We start from the raw sequence: 25,885 nt of genomic DNA, 5'->3' as shown, positions 1-25,885 counted from the left end.
GTTCCCGACACGCACCTGTTGGTCATCATGGACATTATTATTTAATGTTCTGGCTTCTTTGTTTTGCATCCCGCGACTGCCACGTAGGTTTGTTCTCGTTTCCTAAACTCCTGCTAGTAGATACTATCTGTGCTAAGTGTTAGCCTTAGCTTCCGGTGCGCTCGGCACCTCGTCCTGTCGGGTTGTTTTCTGTTTTGTACCAGTTTTGTGTTATTTGATAATTAAATCATGTCTTTACCTGCAAGTCCTGTCCGGTTTTCGTCCTTTGCATCTTGGGAGAACAAAAATCCCGCGGCACCATGCACCCAGAACGTGACAGTAATAGCTGCAAAAGGTGAACCCTATGGGTTAGGAATGGGAGGGCACTTCAAGTCCATATGAGTCAAGGCAGGTGGCTAAATAGTTTTGGCAATATAGTGTAGTTGTTCTCTTTGTGAAAAATTTACATAACATGCAGGGGACGAACTTCCCTAGTAGTTAAAACGTACTGCATACAAATGATTAAATATGTATTTATATGTTGCGCATGATGTTCTGTGTCTTTAAACCTATTTGTCTGACCCTTAAACTGCTTTGCACACTCGTGGCATTCTCTCGATGATCTTCAAGCACACATGGGAAGTGAGACTACCTCTTGAAGCTCATCGAGAGAATGCCAAGATTGTGCGAAAAAGTAATCAGAGCAAAGGGTGGCTATTTTGAAGAAACTAGAATATAAAACATGTTTTCAGTTTTTTTTGCATTCTGTTCACTCATTCGTTAAAATGTTCTTTTCTGTCCCAGGTATTTGAACGGAAGTCACGTGTTGCAGCTCGGAGGAGTCATTGTGAACATGTCATATGAATACCCTCAGCTACAGCACAAACACTATGGAGGATGCATAAAGAACCTCCGCCTGGACAGCAAGGTAATGTACAGCCTTACAATACACTTTTGTCTATGAGGGCTGGTTTGACACATGGTTAGGTTACAGTAGGTTTGAGAAATGGGCAACACAACTCAGTTTCTCCTCACAGCTTGAATCATTGTTAGTGCAGATAATACAGATCTCAACTTGAATATATACTGCATAGTGTAACGATCTGTTGTGGTGGATCCCAAGGATGCAGAGACGTTTATCGTGCTGTCCATAGTCTCTCTTTATTCAAGAGGTAGCACACAATAGCAAAAACAAAGGCGATGGTGGCAAACACACAAAAACACACCATGTAAAAACTACCAATATAAATTACCTACAAAAAAAACAAAAGCGCTAGACAAGGCTAGGAGAAATACTTTATGAAAGAAGTAATACTGAAAAAACAAAGTACAAAATAAAGGCGCTAGACAAGGCTAGGAATAATACAAGCAAATAGTGATGGGTCCGGCAACACCGATGCATGCGTCGAGCTCATAGAGCGATACCCTGTGTCGGTGCGCGTATCGCTTTTAGAAAGTCAAGTGACCGAAGACGAGCTGTTTTGGTCACGTGACCGCTCATGAGCTGTTCTGGTCACGTGACCGCTCATGAACTGTATCGCACTGACGCCTGCGCGCCAAACTGTGTTTATTAGGAAGCGGCGCAATGCGTGTTGTTGACGAACACCGTTAGGGCCGCTTGTTGTCACTGTCACTCAAAGTTGCATTTCAAAATTACACAGAATAAATGTGTTTATTTTGTTTAGAATTCAGATGGGTTTGATTTGGTGCGCGGCATATATTGGCTGTGCGGCGCACGGTGTGCGCGGAGGACGCTTGAGCACTGCGCAATTGCGCAGGCGCGCACCTTAGAGGGAATGTTGCTCACAGGGCACAGAGGAGGCGTCAGTGCGATACAGGTCGCGTATCAGTCACGTGACCAAAGCAGCTCATGATCGGTCACGTGACTTTCTAAAAGCGGTACGCGCACCGACACAGGGTTTCGCTCTATGAGCTCGACGCATGCGCCGATGCATCTGTGTTGCAGGACCCATCACTACTGTTACTAGAGAAGGTACAGGAATGACGGCGTGGCGAAGTTGGTAGAGTGGCCGTGCCAGCAATCTGTTACTGGGGTTCAATCCCCACCTTCTACCATCCTAGTCACGATACATGTTGGCATTATTTGACTGTATCTAAAAAAGATAAAAATATATTTTTATTTAAATGAAGATATGAAATAATCCTAAATGAAATACAATGACTTGGTTTATATTATTGTATATACTAGGTCATAAAATCAGTGTCAGTTGAGTCGGTCCATAGGTTGCCTGTAGGGATTTTTAATGTCCAGCAGATGTCAGTATTTAGTGACACAGTATCGACACAGTATCAATACAGTTTTGCAATGTGTCGAAACGCTTCATGAGGCCTCATCAACCCATCACTACAAACAAACCTGAGATGATGCACAAGACGAACTAGTGAGTCCGCTGGCGAATCTAAATACAAATGCGTCTGAAGCAAGCAGTAGACAAAGTTCCGGCGCTCACAGGCCATCAGCAGCCAGGTTAAATAGGCTGCCCCTAATCAATGTCAGGTGTGTGCTGCTGCCTCGCGCCAGCTGCACTCCATACTGTGGACGAGAGAGAGAGTGAACATGGTGTGCAGACAAAACAGAAATGAGCAAGGAAATTTCAGATTACCCCACATATACTGTGAATGTATTCCCAAGGTTGTGTTGGAAAGCATAAAGAATCTGGCATTACGCCACTTTTACTTCTGGACATACAGTATATGTTACTCCTACATTTCTGAGTTTGTAGTCAGCGGTCAATGTAATGCAAATGATGAAACAAAAATATGAGTTATTCTTTTTACCATCTGAAGTAGGTGTACTCCTTGGTATATAGTTACAATTGTAATATCTATATTCTTATTTGCCACGTTATTTCAAAGTCCTACACACTTCAGCTGACTTTCTTTATTGGCACGAGTTCAAGATTTCCTACTATTGATTTACATCTACTATACATGCCAATTGTTTTAAGTACTGTTAGTAACTTTGCACTAAAAACTGTTTATACTGTACGGTATTATCCTTTTATATTAGTTTGTAGTCGTCAAAAGCAAACTGGACTTTGGCCAGACACATACAGAAAGGAAAATTAGTGATGATAAAGACAATTTTAGTAGTTTGTTGATATTGTTTCCCTCTTTTTCTAAATATTTTTATTGTGATTATTTAATATTGCGTGCTTCTGAGCTGTGATTAAGGAGTTGGGCTAATGGAGATAATGGTGTTTGCCTAATGACTGCCGAAAGGGCACTCATGTTGGAATGAGTTGCAGGCCTTATAACCAGACCATGTAAGCTATGGGGATTGATAAGATTTGTTAGGTTCCGACTCCACTTTTGATTGTGCTTAACAATTCGTTTTTTTATAAGAGGAGGTAATCTCGCAGGTCTGTAGGAAAATATTCCCCATCAATTGGCAGATGTTTTTGTTTATTCGTGAATAGCGTCGCCATGGTAACACAAAATGTTCCCAATTTAAAATATGCATATCGGCGCAAACGAGACCTTTCCGACGGTATAACATATGTTGGTGTTCGTTGGCCGGTTCGTCTCATAGTAGATTAAGGTGTTTATTTTTGTTCGTGAATAGCGTTGCCATGCCAACACGAAATGTTTCCAATTTAAAATATGTTTATTGGGGAAAACTAGACCTTTCGACTGTATGTTATGTTATGTTATTTTCATTTATTATGCGCCCCCCAACCAACTGTTACATCAGCAGCCTGAGTGGAGAAACAAAAAAAACCCCAAAAAACACATGTATATAAACACATGTATAACACATGTGTACAACACATGTGGGGGTTCGTTGGCCGGTTCGTCTCGTATTGGACAAAATAGGCTTACCCATTCAATTGGCCCATTTTTGCAAAAAATCTGCGCATTTTTTTGTTAAATCGTGAATAGCGTCGCCATGGTAACTTGAACGTCAAAAGCGAAACTAGACTTTGGCCAGACACATACAGAAAGGAAAATTAGTGATGATAAAGACAATTTTAGTAGTTTGTTGATATTGTTTTCCTCTTTTTGTAAATATTTTTATTGGGATTATTTAATATTGTGTGCTTCTGAGCTGTGATTAAGGAGATGGGCTAATGGGGACGGTGTTCGACTAGTGACTGCCTAAAGGGCACTCATGTTGGAATGAGCTGTACGCCTTACAACCAGACCATGTAAGCTATGCCTAAAAAGGGGAATTGATCAAATTTGTTAGGTTACGATTCCACTTTTGATTGTGCTTAACAATTGTTTATTTTATTGGTTCTCTAAACGATTCTTATTTGGAAAAAAATAGAAGAAAAAGGTAGATTAGCATTAATTTTGTTTAGTTTAGAGGTAACCTGACCTTACAAAGCCAACAGTGGAGTGTTAAGAGGCACATACCATATTTTTCGGACTATAAGTCGCACCGGCCGAAAATGCATAATAAAGAAGGAAAAAACATATATAAGTCGCATTGGAGTATAAGTCGCATTTTTTGGGGAAATTTATTTGATAAAACCCAACACCAAGAATAGACATTTGAAAGGCAATTTAAAATAAATAAAGAATTGTGAACAACAGGCTGAATAAGTGTACGTTATATGAGGCATAAATAACCAACTGAGAACGTGCCTGGTATGTTAACGTAACATATTATGGTAAGAGTCATTCAAATAACTATAACATATAGAACATGCTATACGTTTACCAAACAACCTGTCACTCCTAATCGCTAAATCCCATGAAATCTTATACGTCTAGTCTCTTACGTGAATGAGCTAAATAATATTATTTGATATTTTACGGTAATGTGTTAATAATTTCACACATAAGTCGCTCCTGAGTATAAGTCGCACCCCCGGCCAAACTTTGAAAAAAACTGCGACTTATAGTCCGGAAAATACGGTACATAGCATAGGAAAACTTTATTTTTTTTTTCAAAATAAATATGAGAAATAAATATTTAGAAGAATTTAACAAAAAAAGCATGTGGAAATTACACAAGAATGTAACATTTAGTAACATTTTCAAAACGTTTTAAGAACCGTTGTCATCTCACTAGAAAAATACTGTTGAAACTAAAAAAAAATTGAATATTGTGCAAAGGTTTATTTAGATTTACAAGATGAAACTCTTAAATGACACAGGCTAATAACATGCAACTCAATATATTTCAAGCCTTCTTTTGTTATCATGTTGATGATCATCGCTTACAGTGTTTGAAAACATAAAATTAAAAATTTTAGAAAATATTTTTGGAGTTCCACCTGTATAGTATAATTACTGAGTGAAAATGTGGTTCGAGGAAAACATAGAAATGTTCTGTCACTACAAGAAAACATTTCTACCTACTATCAGGAGCACTTTGCAAGCTTTTGACCACAAACTTAGTCACTGCTTGGTGACATTTGTGTAGTCTCTCCTGCCGCAGTGAAAGGACAAGCCAGAGGGAGATGTAAACGGGTGCTGTGATTGCCCGCCTTGAAACCAGTCAGAATCTGTCTCTAGTCTTGCCCATCTGAATGAGAATACATTAACTTTAATTAAATAAATAATAGTACTAACATTATAGGTGGTGTTAGTTAGTACCTGTTGTATTTAGGGCAATTGACTCCTGCTGTGATGAGATCGGCGCGGTTAAATTAAATTCATTTATAATTATTGCGTGCTGTGTTTTCAATAGTTTTAGCATATTGCTCGTATGTCCTACTCTTAATGAAACAGCAATCTTGCCATTATTACAAGTAGCGCTGCTGCAATCTTTTCTTGAAAAATGTATCCAAAGTTTGGAGCGCTTCGATCCGCTTGACCGCCACGTTGCTCTCTAATGTCACTGCTCACATTGTGTAATGACATCATTACTGTCCCCAGGAATTATTAAGGGAATCATTTGAAGAATTGGCAAGCGATTCCAAGGAATCGATGCACAGGGAACCAGTTCTCTAATCCCATCCATATATCTACAGTACGCCTCACTAATACAAACGCACTCAGCATAATTATCCTTTTTTTCGACAAACGTATGCTTGCACTCACCGGTTCAACGGCAACATAGCAACCACAGCACTCGTTTTTAAGTCCTTTAATTTTTGCAGATCTCTTTATTGAACGTGCATGCGCATTGGCCGTGATTTACAGCCATTAACACAGATGATGATGTTCAAACTAAACCACCATTTTTACAAACTTCTAATTGTGACACAAACAGGCCTGTATTTGTTATATCTATTCTCTTGAACCAATATTGGCACCATTTGCTAGCTTTTGGTAATTTATTTTTTTATTTGGCAATAAACGTTTGCCGACCTTAACATGAACACAGTAGCCATAAAGTACAACACTATGGAGGGTGCAGTGGGACAAAATTAATAAGTAAATACATATTTAAATAATGACTTAAATGTGTCATTAGGTAATTGCAACTACAATTAAATACATCAGAATAAGAATCCCTATCAGCTTCATTGGCCAGGTTATTTTAACAAACAAGGAATTTGACTTGGTAGAAGTTAGACACATTATAAAATGTCATTGATTTATTTGATAAAGAAGAGCATTTATTCATTTAAATAATTATTTAAACATTTAACAAAATATTTAAAAATGTAGTTAACTATTGCTTTCATTGTTTAATTATTTATTAATTCAATATTATTGACTTCATATTTAATTTTTTAAATATTTCATGGTTTAATTTTTTTTTTTTTTAATTATTTCCTGAATCTTTGTTTCAGCGCTTCATGAATGTATTTTGTCAGTCAAACTCATCCATGCAAACACTGCGAGCGCTACGGTCTAGCCACAACAACAACACAGGACTTCTTCATTCTGTACCAATCACATTCACATCAGACATGGTGCATCCGTGAACCAAGGAATTGGGATGCAATGCAAGAACGTTTTTTTTGGGGTTTTTTTGCACATGGTCTGCTCTCTATATTGCTGATGGTTTTTCTGAAAAAATATGACAATGACTGTATTTTTTATTTTTGAATGTATTAATTTGTTATTAATCTATTTACATTATTGAAGTATTTAAATTACTAAGTTGAATGAATATATATATATATATATATATATATATATATATATATATATATATATATATATATATATATATATATATATATATATATATATATATATATATATATATATATATATTAGGGCTGTGAATCTTTGGGTGTCAAACGATTATTCGATTCAAAATCTATTTTTTTCAATTCAACACGATTCTCGATTCAAAAATGATTTTTTCCCGATTCAAAACGATTCTCTATTCATTCAATACATAGGATTTCAGCAGGATCTACCCCAGTCTGCTGACATGCAAGCAGAGTAGTAGATTTTTGTAAAAGCTTTTATAATTTGTAAAGGACAATGTTTTATCAACTGATTGCAATAATGTGAATTTGTTTTAATTATTAAATGAACCAAAAATATGACTTATTTTATCTTTGTGAAAATATTGGACACAGTGTGTTGTCAAGCTTATGAGATGCGATGCAAGTGTAAGCCACTGTGACACTATTATTCTTTTTTTTATTTTTTATAAATGTCTAATGATAATGTCAATGAGCGATTTTTAATCACTGCTATGTTGACATTATAACTAATATTGATACTGTTGTTGATAATATTCATTTTTGTTTCACTACTTTTGGTTTGTTCTGTGTCGTGTTTGTGTCTCCTCTCAATTGCTTTGTTTATTGCAGTTCTGAGTTTTGCTGGGTCGGGTTTGGTTTTGGAATTGGATTGCATTGTTATGGTATTGCTGTGTATTGTTTTGTTGGATTGATTAATTTAAAAAAAAAAAATTAAATAAAATTAAAAAAATAATAGATTTTTTAAAAATGAGAATCGATTCTGAATGTTCAATGTGAGAATTGCGATTCGAATTTGAATCTATTTTTTCCCACACACATATATATATATATATATATATATATATATATATATATATATATATATATATATATATATATATATATATATATATATATATATATATATATATATGTGTATATATATATGTATATATATATATATATATATATATATATATATATATATATATATATATATATATATATATATATATATATATATATATATATATATATATATATATGTTTTTTTAACAACAGTTTGTATTTTTTTATTTAGTTTTTTAGAGTACCGTTTCTACCGTAATTGTCTACCTGCTTGCTGGTCAGAAGATATAAGATAAAAGAAGCATTATTTAAGATCACTACTTACTTGTACACGAGGCATACGAGGCGGCTGCTTTTGATGAGTATTTTTTTCTAGACAAATATTTAAAATATTTGCATTTGTGCGCTTGCATGCGCATGTTCAGTAGTGTTGGGTAGCAGACATCGACAAAACACCGGCGACGTCTAAGCACGGGCAGTTTCAAAAAGTTCGATTTGGTACTAGTATTGGTTAAAATGTAAACAATACCCATCCCTACTCAACACATTTTTCTGCTGCATTCTTCTGCTCAGCTTTTTGACCTAGGATCTCCAGCCCAATCTATGAACAGTGTGCCAGGCTGCTCTTTTAGAGACGATCACTGCACCTACACGGAGCAACAACCAGGGCCTTACTGTGGCACCACAGGGCGTTGCACCAGCGAGTTGGGCTCAGTCAGCTGCCAGTGTGAATTGGGCTTTACAGGACCGCAATGTGACCAGCGTAAGCATTTTTTTTAATGACTGTCCAGTCCGTCTAGGATTTTTGACACAACCTGCACGGAACGAAAACAAATGTACACCAGCGGTGCACACACTCATATGCACCTGTCAAGACACATGTAAATATGCTACATTAGCTTAACCATCACAGCAGGACAAACCTCAAACTTTTCCATACTGCTCCCCCCAAAAAAGGTAAAACCTGCTGTGTAGGAACATTTTGGGTTCTTAGAAAATGACAATGGATTTATTGAAGACGATGTTTGACATTGTGATGATGCTACGGCTAAAGAGTCTAATCCAGGGGTGTCAAACGTACGGCCCGAGGGCCGGATCAGGCCCGCGAACAGGTTATATCCGGCCCGTGGGATGAGTTTGCTAAGTATTAAAATTGACCTGAAACTTTTGAATGAAAGAAACAGCTGTTCTAAATGTGTCCACTGGATATCTTAATTACTCGTATCTTTGTAGATGATGCTACATATAAATGATGAATGGCGCTTTTCTACCTTCAAGGTACTCAAAGCGCTTTGACAGTATTTCCACATTCACCCATTCACACACACATTCACACACTGATGGCGGGAGATGCCATGCAAGGCGCTAACCAGCAGCCATCAGGAGCAAGGGTGAAGTGTCTTGCCCAAGGACACAACGGACGTGACTAGGATGGTGGAAGGTGGGGATTGAACCCCAGTAACCAGCAACCCTCCGATTGCTGGTACGGCCACTCTACCAACTTCGCCACGCCGTCCCATATGTACAAATTAAACCACATGATGTTAGTACATCAGTCGAGGAAAATGATTAAACTACATAAATAACATCCTGCAAAAAAGTCAACCATTGTCTTATATTACTAATATTTAGGGTTGTACGGTATATTAGTATAGTACCGCGATATTAAAGGCCTACTGAAATGATTTTTTTTTATTTAAACGGGGATAGCAGATCCATTCTATGTGTCATACTTGATCATTTCGCGATATTGCCATATTTTTGCTGAAAGGATTTAGTATAGAACAACGACGATAAAGTTCGCAACTTTTGGTCGCTGATTAAAAAAAAAAAGCCTTGCCTATACCGGAAGTAGCGTGACGTCACAGGAGGAAGGATTCCTCACAATTCCCCGTTGTTTACAATGCAGCCAGAGAGATTCGGACCGAGAATGCGACGATTACCCCATTAATTTGAGCGAGGATGAAATATTTGTGGATGAGGAACGTTAGAGTGAAGAACTAGAGAGGCAGTGCAGGGTGTATCTTTTTTCGCTCTGACCGTAACTTAGGTACAAGGGTTCATTGGATTCCACACACTCTCCATTTTCTATTGTGGATCACGGATTTGTATTTTAAACCACCTCGGATACTATATCCTCTTGAAAATGAGATGCGAGAACGCGAAATGGACATTCACAGTGACTATCTCCACGACAATACATCAGCGAAGCTCTTTAGCTACGGAGCTAACGTGATAGCATCTGGCTCAAATGCAGATAGAAACAAAATAAATAAATCCCTGACTGGAAGGATAGACAAAATATCAACAATACTATTAAACCATGGACATGTAAATACACGGTTAATAATTCTCAGCCTGGCAAAGCTTAACAATGCTGTTGCTAACGACGCTGAAGCTAACTTAGCGACTTAGCAACCGGACCTCACAGAGCTATGATAAAAACATTAGCGCTCCACCTACGCCAGCCAGCCCTCATCTGCTCATCAACACCCGTGCTCACCTGCGTTCCAGCGATCGACGGCGCGATGAAGGACTTCACCCGATCACAGATGTGGTTGGCGGCTAGCATCGGCTAGCGCGTCTGCTATCCAAGTAAGTACTCCTGGTTGTGTTGCTACAGCCAGTCGCTAATACACCGATCCCACCTACAACTTTCTTCTTAGCAATCTCCATTGTTCATTAAACAAATTGCAAAAGATTCACCAACACAGATGTCCAGAATACCGTGGAATTGTTTGATGAAAACAGAGCAGTTTGTATGGTGACACATTGGGTACGAATACTTCCGTTGCCGTCGTGATGTCACGCGCATACGCATCATACATAGACGTTTCCAACCGGAAGTTTAGCTGGAAATTTAAAATTGCACTTTATAAGTTAACCCGGCCGTATTGGCACGTGTTTCAATGTTAAGATTTCATCATTGATATATAAACTATCAGACTGCGTGGTCGGTAGTAGTGGGTTTCAGTAGGCCTTTAATGAATCATATTTGGTACTATACCGCCACTGAAAAGTACAGTTCCGCCATCCTCCGCATTCCCCCGTCGTCGTCACGTCGTGACATTGCTGGTTTTACGAGCACACAAGCATGTACGGCAGCGCACAATCACAGAGTACTTACAAGCAGACACAGTGTGTAGACAGAAAAGGGAGAACGGACGCATTTTGGCTTAAAAACTAACAATAAAGGGGAAGTTATAACACTGAAACGCCCACAGGAAGAGGTGCTTTAAGACATGGCTAGTTAGCTAGCGGCTAACGTCCATCCGCAATCGGCAGTGTTTTAGCTACTTCTAAATCACTAATCCTCGCCTCCATGGTGACAAATAAAGTACGTTTCTTACAAGTATCATCCCTGCAGGACAAGGAATAGCTAAACATGCTTCACTGCACACCGAAGCTCACCGAGGTCAAAATGTAGACAAACGCCATTGGTGGATCAACACCTGACATCCACTGTATTGATACCAAGTACAAGAGCGTATCTAGTCGATACTACTATGATTACGTCAAATTTTTTTGGCATCACATCTTATTTCGTTTTAAAAAATATATATATTCTGTTTATAAACTCAGGAAATATGTCCCTGGACACATGAGGACTTTGAATACGACCAATGTAGGATCCTGTAACTACTTGGTATCAGATTTATTCCCAAGTTTGTGGTATCATCCAAAACTAATGTAAAGTATCAAACAACAGAAGAATAAGTGATTATTACATTTTAACAGAAGTGTAGATAGAACATGTTAAAAGAGAAAGTAAGCAGATATTAACTATAAATGAACAAGTAGATTAATAATTAATTTTATACCACTTGTCCCTAATAATTTTGACAAAAAGATAAATTACACAATATGTTACTGCATATGTCAACAGACTAAATTAGGAGCCTTTGTTTGCTTACTTACTAATAAAAGACAAGATGTCTTGTATGTTCACGATTTTATTTAAAAACAAACTTGCAATAAGAAACATATTTTTAATGTACCCGAAGATTTTTTGTTAAAATAAAGACAATAATGCAGTTTTTTGTGGTCCCCTTTATTTAGAAAGGTATCAACAAGTATCGAAATAATTTTGGTATTGGTACCAAAATATTGGTATCGGGACAACACTACTAATGAATGTATTTATTTTTTACAATACTTTTTGTTTTAAATGTAATATTTTAAAATGTTATGATAATGTTATAACTTGATTACTGCTAATCCCAACAGTATTAAATAACACATCAAAACCTCTATCCAATGTCCATGTGATTTTAATATTTTTTTTTTGTTGTGAAATTATTCAAGGCATAATAATCGTGATACTCTGTATACCGTGATTATTAATTAGACTATAATCGTACTGTCAAAATCAAAAATTATCACATTCCTAGTTTGAGTGCTGCTGAGACAAATTTGATTGGTGCTAGATTGTACTTACTTTGCAGGTATTGGTTGAATTTGCATGAATTGCAGTGATCACAACATCGTGAAATCCTGAAGGGGACTAACTCAACTAAAAACACAAAATGTTTTTACCTTAAAAACATCACTCTGCTCCGGTGAAAAGATTGCATTACTGTGGTATTTCCGTTTGACAGCTAAATTGTTTGAACATGCTTTGTGTGTTCTTGATGGACCAGCCGTTGCAGAATTCTCCTTTGACGGACGCAGCCACATTCAGTTCCAGCTGTTATGGTCCCTGCCTGCCAGACAGACAAGGGTTCAGGCCGGGATTCGGACACGTGCCACTTCTGGTGTCATCCTCAGCTTGCTCTCTCAGGAGCAGAACGAATACCTACGTTTAGAAGTAAGTCACGAGTAGTTCCTATACCTCCACCTTGATAGCTCTGATTGTCTTGTTTGTGTGCTTTTAAATGATGATTAGGGCCATTATATTGATGGTCATGAATGCTTGCCAAGCTGAGAGTGAGTAATAACGGGGTCCGACTTATATGGTTGGCCACTGAGGGGGCTGGTGATTGGCATGTGTACTTTTTCAGCCAGTTTACTGTTGGTTTGTTCACACCAGTGTTTTTCCATGAGATACAGTCTGGTGTACCGTGGGAGATTATGTAATTTCACCTATTTGGGTAAAAATATTTTTTGCAAACCAGTGATTATAGTCTGCAAATTATGTGTTGTTGTTGAGTGTCGGTGCTGTCTAATAACCGTGCAATACTCTTCCATGTCAGTAGGTGGCAGCCGGTAGCTAACTGCTTTGTAGATGTTGGAAACAGCGGGAGGCAGAGTGCAGGTAAAAAGGTGTCTAATGCTTTAACCAAAAATAAACATAAGAAAAGGCATTGAAGCTTAGGGAAGGCTATGCAGAACGGAAATAAAACCGAACTGGCTACAAAGTAAACAAAAACAGAATGCTGGACGACAGCAAAGACTTACTGTGGGGCAAAGACGGCGTCCGCAAAGTACATCTGAACATGACATGACAATCACAATGTCCCCACAAAAAAGGATAAAAATAACTGAAATATTCTTGATTGCTAAAACAAAGTAGATGCGGGAAATATCGCTCAAAGGAAGACTTGAAACTGCTACAGGAAAATACCAAAAAAAGAGAAAAAGCCACCAAAATATGAGCGCAAGACAAGAACTAAACACTACACACAGGAAAACAGCAAAAAAGTCCAAATAAGTCAGGGCGTGATGAGACAGGTCGTGACAGTACACCTACATTGAGACAAGAGCTCTATTGATGCATGGTTGGTTATGGTTTAAAGTCATATCCAACAATTGCAACAACAAATTTTTACTGTCAACTGAGTTTTGTTTTTTTAATAATTTCTGCTGGTGGTGTGCCTCCGGATTTTTTCAACCCAAAAAAATGTGCCTTGGCTCAAAAAAGGTTGAAAAACACTGGTTTACACAATGACTACCATTAAAAAAAATACCATCCCTATGCTATTTGATGTCCTTTCTCTTTCTGGTTTAAAGTTTCAAAGCCAGCAAGTGCACAGTAATTGTGAAGTGAAGGTCACAGGCAATGCTATTGAAGTTTTTGAAATGTCTCACCGCATTCCACGCTCTTGAAATCTTTGGTGGAGTGTGCTGTCCACTTTCCCAAGTCCCTCCTGCTCCGGGAGTGGTCTTAGATTGCCACGCAGGGTGTGAAACGTAAGTGTGAATGGGAAAATAAGGTAACATTGCTTTGGAAAGGTAGTAATGTGCCATTTAAATATTGTCTATTTCCTGTTTCGTTTAAATGACACATTGCTGATGGACCATTTCACTTTTTTTTCCTATTCATCTCATTTCCTGGTGGGTCAAATGCAAACAGCACTTGGAAGTAAACGGCTGTCAGACGGTGTTTGGGCATTCACTATTGATACATTTACAGGTGGGCTGTTTCACTGAGGTTGCATTCTGTGTTGCTAGTCAAGCAATCAATCAATCAATGTTTACTTATACAGCCCTAAATCACGAGTGTCTCAAATGGCTGCACAAGCCACAACGACATCCTCGGCTCAGATCCCACATCAGGGCAAGGAAAAACTCAAGTCTAGTCGTCTTTATATGGCCTCATGTCTTGTCTTTTTTGGGGACTTTAGACAACATGGAAAAACATTGTTGTCCTCTTTCCTTTGTAGTTCTCCCTCTGTGACAGTGGAATGAAGAGGTGAGCTTGTATGAAATATGCGATATATGCCAGCTGCAACACACATGAGCCTCTTCCGCATAGCTTGTTTCTTGGAAACACTTGAGCCAAACACAGGCACTCATTTAAAGGGACCAACTTTTTTTGGGCAGTTGATACGCGGTAAAATATATTGTATTCTTAGGTCTGCCAAACTCTGTGTAAACATATGTGTTCATTGGGTTCACATGATGTTTGTTATAAATTTAAAATCAATTAAACGTTATTTATAAAGCACTTTTCATAGAAATCTGTGGGTGGTAATGGACTCAGACTTGAACTTTACCAGCCACATTAAAGGCCTACTGAAATGATTTTTTTTATTTAAACGGGGATAGCAGATCCATTCTATGTGTCATACTTGATCATTTTGCGATATTGCCATACTTTTGCTGAAAGGATTTAGTAGAGAACATCGACGATAAAGTTCGCAACTTTTGGTCGCTGATAAAAAAAAAGCCTTGCCTGTTCCGGAAGCAGCGTGACGTCACAGGTTGAAAGGCTCCTCACATTTCCCCATTGTTTACAATGCAGCCAGAGCGATTCGGACCGAGAATGCGACGATTACCCCATTAATTTGAGCGAGGATGAAAGATTTGTGGATGAGGAACGTCAGAGTGAAGGACTAGAGTGTAGTGCAGGACGTATCTTTTTTCGCTCTGACCGTAACTTAGGTACAAGTGTTCATTGGATTCCACACTTTCTCCTTTTTCTATTGTGGATCACAGATTTGTGTTTTAAACCACCTCGGATACTATATCCTCTTGAAAATGAGAGTCGAGAACACGAAATGGACATTCACAGGGACTTTTATCTCCACGACAATACATCGGCGAAGCTCTTTAGCTACGGAGCTAACGTGATAGCACATCGGGCTTAAATGCAGATAGAAACAAAATAAATAAACCCCTGACTGGAAGGATAGACATAAAATCAACAATACTATTAAACCATGGACATGTAAATACACGGCTAATGCTTTCCAGCTTGGCGAAGCTTAACAATGCTGTTGCTAATGACGCCATTGAAGCTAACTTAGCAACGGGACCTCACAGAGCTATGATAAAAACATTAGCTATCCACCTATGCCAGCCAGCCCTCATCTGCTCATCAACACCCGTGCTCACCTGCGTTCCAGCGATCAACGGAGGGACGATCATAGATGCGGTCGGCGGCCCAGGGACGGATGAAGTCAAGGTGAGGTCGGCGGCTAGCGCGTCTGCTATCTTCAAAGTCCTCCTGGTTGTGTTGCTGTAGTCCGCCGCTAATACACCGATCCCACCTACAACTTTCTTCTTTGCAGTCTTCATTGTTCATTAAACAAATTGCAAAAGATTCACCAACACAGATGTCCAGAATACTGTGAAATTTTGAGATGAAAACAGAGCTTTTTTGTATTGGATTCAATGGTGTACCAATACTTCCGGTTCAATGATTGACGTCATCATACATAGAAGTTTTCAACCGGAAGTTTAGCGGGGAAATTTGAAATTGCACTTTATAAGTTAACCCGGCCGTATTGGCATGGGTTGCAATGTTAAGATTTCATCATTGATATATAAACTATCAGACTGCGTGGTCGGTAGTAGTGGGTTTCAGTAGGCCTTTAATTCAATAACATCAGCAGCTTTTTACCACCTGGAGAACATTGCCGAAATTAGACTTGCCTGTTTGAATTAGACTTCAAATGACTAATCCATGCCTTTGTCTCCAGTAGGTTGGACTACTGTAATGGCCTTCCAGCTGGGCACTCTAAAAGGGCTGTAACCCAGTTACAGTACATTACAATGCTGCTGCTCGGGTCCTGACTAGAACCAGGAAAAATGACCATATTAGTCCAGTGTTCAGATCACTGCACTTGCTACCTGATGCTCAGAGAACAGACTTTAAAACAGCTCGGCTTGTGTACGAGTCTTGTAATGGTCTTGTGCCAAAGTGCATCTTTGACATGTTAGAGACATATGAACCATCTTGGGGTCTAAGAACCTCAGGACGAAACATGCTGAGGCTAAAATCTGGAATCGTTTTCCCATTTATGTGAGACTGATCACAACGTTGGTAATGTTCAAATCCAGGCTGAAAACACTTTTTGTATTGTGCATGACAATTGAAAGTATTTTATCTACACTCTTTGATTTTAATTTAATGTTAATACTATTTTATGTTTTTAATTAAAATTATGATTACTTTTATGATTGCCTTGCTTTGCCATACATAAAATAAATGCAACATAAAGTGCTTCACAGACTTAAAAACAATACCCCGATGACCCACACACCACATCATCAATCACACACACAAACACACACACACACACACACACACACACACACACACACACACACACACACACACACACACACGCATACACATGCACGCACAATTGAATGCATTGCTGAATACAGAGGCGCTACGTGAAGGAACACTATCACAGGAGCCATCTGCAGCAGGGGGTCACCGGACCACGCCCACCAGTACGCTGACACAAAGCGTCCCCACAGCCATGACCGATAATCCCAAATGCAGAGGGCTCAGTCTAAGAAATGCTGGGAAGTAAAAATGATAAAACATGTAAAATAGCAAAAACCCTGAGTAGGAATAAAGCATAAAATACAAGTAAAACATACTATGAAGATAAAAAATAAAAATGTACATGTTTTTTTGTATATATATATATATGTATATATATATATATATATATATATATATATATATATATATATATATATATATATATATATATATATATATATATATATATATATATATATATATATATATATATACTGTATATATATACTGTATATATATATATATATATATATACTGTATATATATACTACCGTTCAAAAGTTTGGGGTCACATTGAAATGTCCTTATTTTTGAAGGAAAAGCACTGTACTTTTCAAAGAAGCTAACTTTAAACTAGTCTTAACTTAAAGAAATACACTCTATACATTGCTAATGTTGCTAATGTGGTAAATGACTATTCTAGCTGCAAATGTCTGGTTTTTGGTGCAATATCTACATAGGTGTATAGAGGCCCATTTCCAGCAACTATCACTCCAGTGTTCTAATGGTACAATGTGTTTGCTCATTGGCTCAGAAGGCTAATTGATGATTAGAAAACCCTTGTGCAATCATGTTCACAAATCTGAAAACAGTTTAGCTCATTACAGAAGCTACAAAACAGACCTTCCTTTGAGCAGATTGAGTTTCTGGAGCATCACATTTGTGGGGTCAATTAAACGCTCAAAATGGCCAGAAAAAGAGAACTTTCGTCTGAAACTCGACAGTCTATTCTTGTTCTTAGAAATGAAGGCTATTCCACAAAATTGTTTGGGTGACCCCAAACTTTTGAACGGTAGTATATATATATATATATATATATATATATATATATATATATATATATATATATATATATATATATATATATATATATATATGTATACATACATGTACATATATTTATATATATATATATATATATATATGTATACATACATGTACATATATTTATATATATATATATATATATATATGTATATGTATATGTGTGTGTGTGTGTGTGTGTGTGTGTGTGTGTGTGTGTGTGTGTGTGTGTGTGTGTGTGTGTGTGTGTGTGTGTGTGTGTAGAAATATGTATACAGTCGTGGTCAAAAGTTTACATACACATGTAAAGAACATAATGTCATGTTGTCTTGAATTTCCAATAATTTCTACAACTCTTATTTTTTGTGATAGAGTGATTGGAGCACATACTTGTTGGTCACAAAAAACATTCATGAAGTTTGGTTCTTTTATGAATTTATTATGGGTCTACTGAAAATATGACCAAATCTGCTGGGTCAAAAGTATACATACAGCAATTTTATTATTTGGTTACATGTCCCTTGGCAAGTTTCACTGCAATAAGGCACTTTTGGTAGCCATCCACAAGCTTCTGGTTGAATTTTTGACCATCCATCCATCCATCTTCTTCTGCTTATCCAAGGTCGGGTCGCGGGGGCAGCAGCCTAAGCAGGGAAGCCCAGACTTCCCTCTCCCCAGCCACTTCGTCCAGCTCTTCCCGGGGGATCCCGATGCGTTCCCAGGCCAGCCGGGAGACATAGTCTTCCCAACGTGTCATGGGTCTTCCCCGTGGCCTCCTACCGGTAGGACGTGCCCGAAACACCTCCCTAGGGAGGCGTTCGGGTGGCATCCTGACCAAATGCCCGAACCACCTCATCTGGCTCCTTTCGATGTGGAGGAGCAGCGGCTTTACTTTGAGCTCCCCCCGGATGACAGAGCTTCTCACCCTATCTCTAAGGGAGAGCCCCGCCACCCGGCGGAGGAAACTCATTTCGGCCGCTTGTACCCGTGATCTTGTCCTTTCGGTCATGACCCAAAGCTCATGACCATAGGTGAGGATGGGAACGTAGATCGACCTGTAAATCGAGAGCTTTGCCTTCCGGCTCAGCTCCTTCTTTACCACAATGGATCGATACAGCGTACTCATTACTGCAGAGACGCCGCACCGATCCGCCTGTCGATCTCACGATCCACTCTTCCGTCACTCGTGAACAAGACTCTGAGGTACTTGAACTCCTCCACTTGGGGCAAGATCTCCTCCCCAACCCGGAGATGGCACTCCACCCTTTTCCGGGCGAGAACCATGGACTCTGACTTGGAGGTGCTGATTCCCATCCCTGTCGCTTCACATTCGGCTGCAAACCGATCCAGTGAGAGTTTTTGACCACTCCTCTTGACAAAATTGGTGCAGTTCAGCTAAATTTGTAGGTTTTCTGACATGGACTTGCTTTTAAGTCAGGAATTTGGGAAGGCCATTCTAAAACCTTAATTCTAGCCTGATTTAGCCATTAATTTACCACTTTTGAAGTGTGTTTGGGGTCATTGTCCTGTTGGAACACCCAACTGCGCCCAAGACCCAACCTCTGGGCTGATGATTTTAGGTTGTCCTGAAAAATTTGGAGGTAATCCTCCTTTTTCATTGTCCCATTTAAACCACCAGTTCCATTGGCAGCAAAACCGGCCCAGAGAGTAATACTACCACCACCATGCTTGACGGTGGGCGTGGTGTTTCTGGGATTAAAAGCCTCGCCTTTTCTCCTCCAAACATATTGCTGGGTATTGTGGCCAAACAGCTCAATTTTTGTTTCATCTGACATCACATGGACAAAGATAAGACCTTCTGGAGGAAAGTTTTGTGGTCAGATTATTATTTTTTTGAGTATATACAGTATATATCAGGGGTCGGCAACCTTTACCACTCAAAGAGCCATTTTGGCAAGTTTCACAAATTAAAGAAAGTAATGGGAGCCACAAAAAATTTTTTAAAATGAAAAACACTGCATACAGAGCTTAAATGCTTTGTGCTATGTTAACTAGGGGCCTCCGACACACGCACCGGCACGCACTTTAATGTGGAAATTTGATGTTAGTGCAGCCCGCGAGTTTTGAACTAATGGCGCTTGATAGCGTCATACTTGCCAACCCTCTCATTTTTCCCGGGAGACTCCCGAATATCAGAGCGTGATGAAACTGCATTTGGCGCCCTCTACAGTCTGCCCTAACAGTGTACCTGCTCGACCACACGTAGAATGCAATTTCAGCTTGCTCACGTAAGTGACAGCAAGGCGTACTAACTCAGCAGCCACACATCTTACACTGACGGTACCAATACCCAGAATCCCATGCAGCCCTAACTCTTCCGCTCAACCAACGCACGGAGAGGGGGGGGGGGGTTGATGTGTGGGGGGATTTGGTGGTAGCGGGGGTGTATAATGTAGACCGGAAGAGTTAGGGCTGCATGGGATTCTGGGTAATGGTTGTGTTGTGTTTATGTTGTGTTACGGTGGGATGTTCTCCAGAAATGTGTTTTTCATTCTTTTTTGGTGTGGGTTCACAGTGTGGCGCATATTTGTAACGTAACAATGTTAAAGTTGTTTGATACGGCTATTGTCAGTGTAAGCTGTGTGGCTGATGAGTAAGTATGCTTTGCTGTCTCCTGTGTGTGCAAGTAATAACAACATGCAACATGTGGCTGGACTGGCACACTGTATGTAAATGCTATAGAGGACAATTACTGCAGTGCAATTAGGGCACGCCCTTTATTTAGTAATTAGAGTGTAAATAGGATTATTTTTTCCCTGGGAGTAATTTATGAGAGACACTGACATCCATAAATCTCCTGGGAAAATCGGGGGGGGGGGGTCGGCATGTATGTAGCTGAGCCGCATCAGAGTGGTCAAGGAGCCGCATGCGGCTCCGGAGCCGCGGGTTGCCGACCCCTGGTATATATATATATATATATATATATATATATATATATATATATATATATATATATATAGTCCATCCATTGTCTACCGCTTGGAGCCTATAGTAAATATAGAATATATAAATACAACTAAATAAAATCTACCATAACCTGTTGGCATTCTTTTGTCGGGAGACAAAGGACTTTGCGCTTTGGAGTCAATCAATCGGTGGAACTGCAGTGCCGGTTGTGGCTGTAGAGTTTGATCCTTAAGCGACAGGTCCTGTTGCATGTGCTGCACATGAAGACGGTGTCAATGGGAGGCGCTGTATCCGCCCTCTTGCATCTGCTGTTTCTCCTTTCCTCCCACTGCTCGTCTCTCTTCTGCTCTGCCGTCTTTGTGGTCTAATGTCACTTCTTCCAAGCCTGTTGGCATTATGTCGTCTGCCTTGAGGTTGCGCTTGCACACATATTTATAGCGGAGAATGGGCCTTCCTGTTGGTTTGGAGCCAGCGGCGAGTTCCCCGTACAGTATGTCCTTGGGGATTCTGCCATCTTGCAAGCGGGTGACATGGCTAAGACAGTACTGGCATCTCTTGATGAGCAGGGTAAACATGCTGATGGTTCCTGCCCATGCTAGGATGTCTTTGTTTGGAATGTGGTCTTGCCATGAAATGCCTAGGATCCTCCTAAGGAAGCGGTGATAAAAGGTGTTGTGCCTGCTTTCCTGTCGGGAGTAAGGGGTCCATCTCTCACTGACATACAACAGAGTTCTTAGCACACAGGGTTGATAAATTTGGATCTTTTTTTACAAATTCTGGTGTTCAGCTCAGTGTACTGTTTGAGGCTGCTGGAGATGGTAGAACCAAGGTAGGTGAATTCCTGCACCATATCAGAGGCGATTGCTCTAAGACTGCAAGGGAAGCTCATGTTGTTGACTAAATATGCGCTACAACGCGCTCTTTTGTTCAGAATCAGCTTCTTATCACTGGTAACGGCGCTGCTTTCCTCTCTCTCATTACCGCAGCTTCACGGTGCTTTAAACAGTGTAGACGCTGGCCGTCCACAGAGTTCATACTCTGCAGCGAAACGAGACGAGTCATTGGATAAATGCTGGGCTTTGTCCCGCCCATCGGACGCTCAGCGTCTCTGGGGGTCTATAGGGCAGTGGGCTGGCCTCGGCTGGCCCGGACGCTCAACTTCTGCATGATAATTGGATGATCCGTCTAAGGCTGATTCCCTTTTTGATTGACAGCGAAATGAGAGAATCAGTGATCTTGTGTTGTAAACGTCTGTGGGAGCATTTTTCAATATTCGTCCTGTTGTTCTGAGTTGAACCGGAGACTTTCCTGATCCTCTTAGCGACATTTTCTTCGTTAAAACGACTAGCGACAAATAGAGCTTCTATTTCTGGTGTTTTTTTGTGTTTGGAGACTGACTTCTTTCACTCTGCAGTTTCTGTCCCTACCGAGCAGCGGGTGCTGCTGAGCCCCTCCACCGTCTTAAAGCACTCACAGGCGGACACATTCGCACGAGCCTCGCGCCATTCCCAGCTAACGAGCTAGCTAGGTAGCAAGCTGCACTTAATGGCAGATATTTTAAATGTTTTTTTTTGTTTTTTTTATTGAACAACAACAAACATACATTCATAATGCACACAAATGCACACATGTGTACAAACTATTGTCATTAGTGGCAAAGATTGGAGCTAGATCCGCAGGTGTAGAGAGGACCTTCTCCTGTTTAAAACGGCTCAAGTCAAACACCCACAACACCATGGGCCAAGGCCGTTTAAAGTTAAAGTACCAATGATTATCACATACACACACACTAGGTGTGGCGAAATTATTCTCTGCATTTGACCCATCACCCTTAAACACCCCCTGGGAGGTGAGGGGAGCAGTAGGCAGCAGCGGTGGCCGTGCCCGAGAATCATTTTTGGTGATTTAACCAAGGCAGCCTAGCTCTGCAGGCCATTGAGAGGACACTTGTCAAATCCCCGGAAAAGACGCCGTCTTGGTACGACAGAGTCACAGATCACTTTCTTAAAAAGGAACATAGGGTAGAATTTACATATAAAGAAACCAACACATTTTATGATGTAGGCCGAAATTGAGCTTCCCCTCCTTCAGAGACCAGCATCCGCCACTGCACCATATCCAGTGTGTTGTCACCAATGGAGATGCAAGGAGCGGGGCTGGCGTCTTGGCAAAGGACGTTGGTGTTTTTCATGCTGATTGTAAGACCAAACTCTCTGCATTCGTCAGCAAAACAGTGTATGAGCTCCTGTAGGCCAGGCTCAGAGTGTGTTGTCAGGGCGACATTGTCTGCAAACAGCATCTTCCGGATGATAACTTTTCTCACTTGTGTGTAGTATGCACAGAGGCGTGCAAGATAGAACAGGCTGCCATCGCTCCAGGTGTGAATGTACATGTCTTCTTCAGATTGGCTGAAAGCAGATCGCTACAGCAGAGAGAACGGGATGCTGAAGAGTGTCGAAGTTCCGCATAACTAATACGATAAAAAGAATAGTATAAATTACTTCAATAATATTGATACATGTTATGTAAAAGCACGGTGGTAGAGGGGTTAGTGCGTCTGCCTCAGAATACGAAGGTCCTGGGTTCGATCCTGCGCTCAGGATCTTTCTGTGTGGAGTTTGCATGTTCTCCCTATGACTGCGTGGGTCCCCTCCGGGTACTCCGGCTTCCGCCCACCTCCAAAGACATGCACCTGGGTATAGGTTGATTGGCAACACTAAATTGGCACTAGTGTGTGATTGTGAGTGTGAATGTTGTCTGTCTATCTGTGTTGGCCCTGCGATGAGGTGGCGACTTGTCCAGGGTGTACCCCGCCTTCCGCCTGAATGCAGCTGAGATAGGCTCCAGCACCCCCCGCGACCCCGAAAGGGATAAGCGGTAGAAGATGGATGGATGGATGGATGTAAAAGCCAAATCAAAAAGGTGGGTCTTAAGCCTACTCCTAAAAACATAAACGTTCTCTGCAGCCCTGAGGTGCTCTGGCAAACTGTTCCATAAACACTTTCTTGTGGTTTAAATACCATATAATTGTGGTGCTTTGGACAACATTCTGCATAAATTATGTTTCACAGACTATCTCCAAGCCGTCTTCGTGCTGAAGCCCTCCTCTTCCTCGACTGGGTCTCCACCCCGTCAGTCATGTTGTAGATTTTAGCACTTCCATACGGAGGCTACTGACTGATAGTCAGAAATAAGCGCTACTTTTTGTTAGAAATGGCAACAGCAAAGGACTTTAGCATGCATTTGCATGTAAACAATAAAAAGCAGAGAAGAACAAGGAACTTATTGACTACAATTTTGGACTACAATTAAGAGAAAATGGCAGACAAAGCTCTTCGGGTAAGTATCTTCCATACAGTGTATAGACATATCCTAACTCAGGCAAAATACGTTTCTAAAGTTTCAAATTCCAAACGGCTCATTTAGAGCAAGTTTGGTATAAGGCAAGATTGTTTTATAAATACAGTATCTCTAAAACAGGTACCAACAGGTAAGAAAAGTTGGTTTTGCATAATAGGACTTAATGAATATGGTGGTTAGTTTTTAGGGAAGACTAGTTAGAAGTTAGGGGCCAACATGTTGTAATAGGCTGCACAGTTGTGGATGTTCTCTGCATGATGCAAAAGTCTTTCCTGTCGTTTACTTTTAATGCAAAAATCTAGATTTTTGCCCTTCTTTCCCGGCGGCTTCCAGGTCCCGTTTTTTTTTTCCCGTATTTTGATCTTCATGAAAAAAGTTCCTTATTATTATTGCCGCTACTGCAGCGATCAGGTCCGCTTGACAAGTCTCGGCAACACTTGGCCGCATACGACACGGGTAGTTGCATGGTACGTAATTCAATCAAATTGGATGAACATGAAAATGACTGAAAATAAATCTCTGCCAAAAAAAAAAAACATTGTGTAAATATCTTGAAAAATAGGACACTTGTTATATTTAACGAAAGAATAGCAGGCACCACCTTACACTTCCTCATACGTTCTGTAACATTGAAGGATGTCAATGTTTCCATTACCCCTAGAAATGCGCAAAACCTAAATATCGCAATAAGAAACTAGTAAATGGATACTACCATATTTTGAAAAACCTCTCAAATATTGCTTAAACATTTTTACGCTCTCATTAGGTGGTTTCGATATTGAAGTGTGTCGCAAAAGCATTTACAGGGCAGCTAAATACCGAATCGGTGGTGTGTCGATGCAGGACAACTAGGACAGACGGGTCGTCGATCTTGGTCTCACTCTTGATCGGTTGGTCAGGGGTGGAGGGCCCTTGAAGCCATAATTTCTCTGTGAATTCCTCGTTCACAATTCTCTCCCTAAAATTCCTTATTCGTGGCTTTTGCCATATGTAAGGACGTTGCCTTTGAGCGATCACCCGCTGCCTTTGTCTTCTATTGACAATCACGGCAAAAGCAGTGACTGCAATTGTAATCACAGCTCTAAAACCATGGACTCGAAAAGCGTTCATCTTCCTCAAAGTGGAGTCTTTCGGGACCAGATTTTACAAGAATTACGGTTCATGATGCAAAAACACCCTTTAATGGAAACAGCTACCGGTCGCAAATGTTTTTAGTCTAAATTTTAAAAATATAACTTTTATTTTGCGAAAAACAGCAATGGAAACATTAATTTATGCAATAATACCAATTTCCTCACAAGGATGCCTTACGTTAAACTAGATAACTAGAGGAGTATGGGCAAGGGTCATGGGTTTATATCCAGTGTAACTCATGTAGTATTTTTATTTAATTGTTTTAGTTTGTGATGGAAATGAAAATCCCTTATTTGTACCCATTTTCCCGGGAGATTTACCATATTGTGTAATGCAAATATTGATGTTGAGGAATGGTCCCATGTCGTTTAGCCTAATTTATTAATTTCACCTCATCCGTTATAATTATGATAATAATCCCGTTATTTGTTCTATTTTTCTCATATTTGCCCCACTTACATTACAATTGTCACCCTCTGTCTCTGGCTTTCTGTATGCAGTGCAAGTTGACTCAAGCGTATTAACCAAGAAACACGATGTGGAGAGC

General features: G+C 39.9%; 1 protein-coding gene across 4 annotated transcripts in view; it reads left to right on the top strand.

Moving 5' to 3' along the window:
* LOC133641733 (neural-cadherin-like) overlaps positions 1-25,885 on the top strand; it is a 342,738-nt gene that overhangs the window by 248,687 nt on the left and 68,166 nt on the right. For 2 of the 4 annotated variants that reach the window (XM_062035681.1, XM_062035679.1), the window contains exons 26-28: positions 784-907; positions 8,466-8,655; positions 12,533-12,699. In XM_062035681.1, coding sequence (XP_061891665.1) covers positions 784-907; positions 8,466-8,655; positions 12,533-12,699 — 481 coding nt within the window. Of the gene's footprint in view, positions 1-783; positions 908-8,465; positions 8,656-12,532; positions 12,700-16,255; positions 16,663-25,885 lie in introns of those variants that run through there. The other 2 variants (XM_062035682.1, XM_062035683.1) reach the window with 2 other exon arrangements.

Source organism: Entelurus aequoreus, linkage group LG24 (genome assembly GCF_033978785.1).
Source record: "Entelurus aequoreus isolate RoL-2023_Sb linkage group LG24, RoL_Eaeq_v1.1, whole genome shotgun sequence".
NCBI classification, from domain to species: Eukaryota; Metazoa; Chordata; class Actinopteri; order Syngnathiformes; family Syngnathidae; genus Entelurus; species Entelurus aequoreus.
The sequence above is the reverse complement of the archived record's forward strand: the minus strand, read 5'-3'. Positions and strand labels throughout refer to the sequence as shown.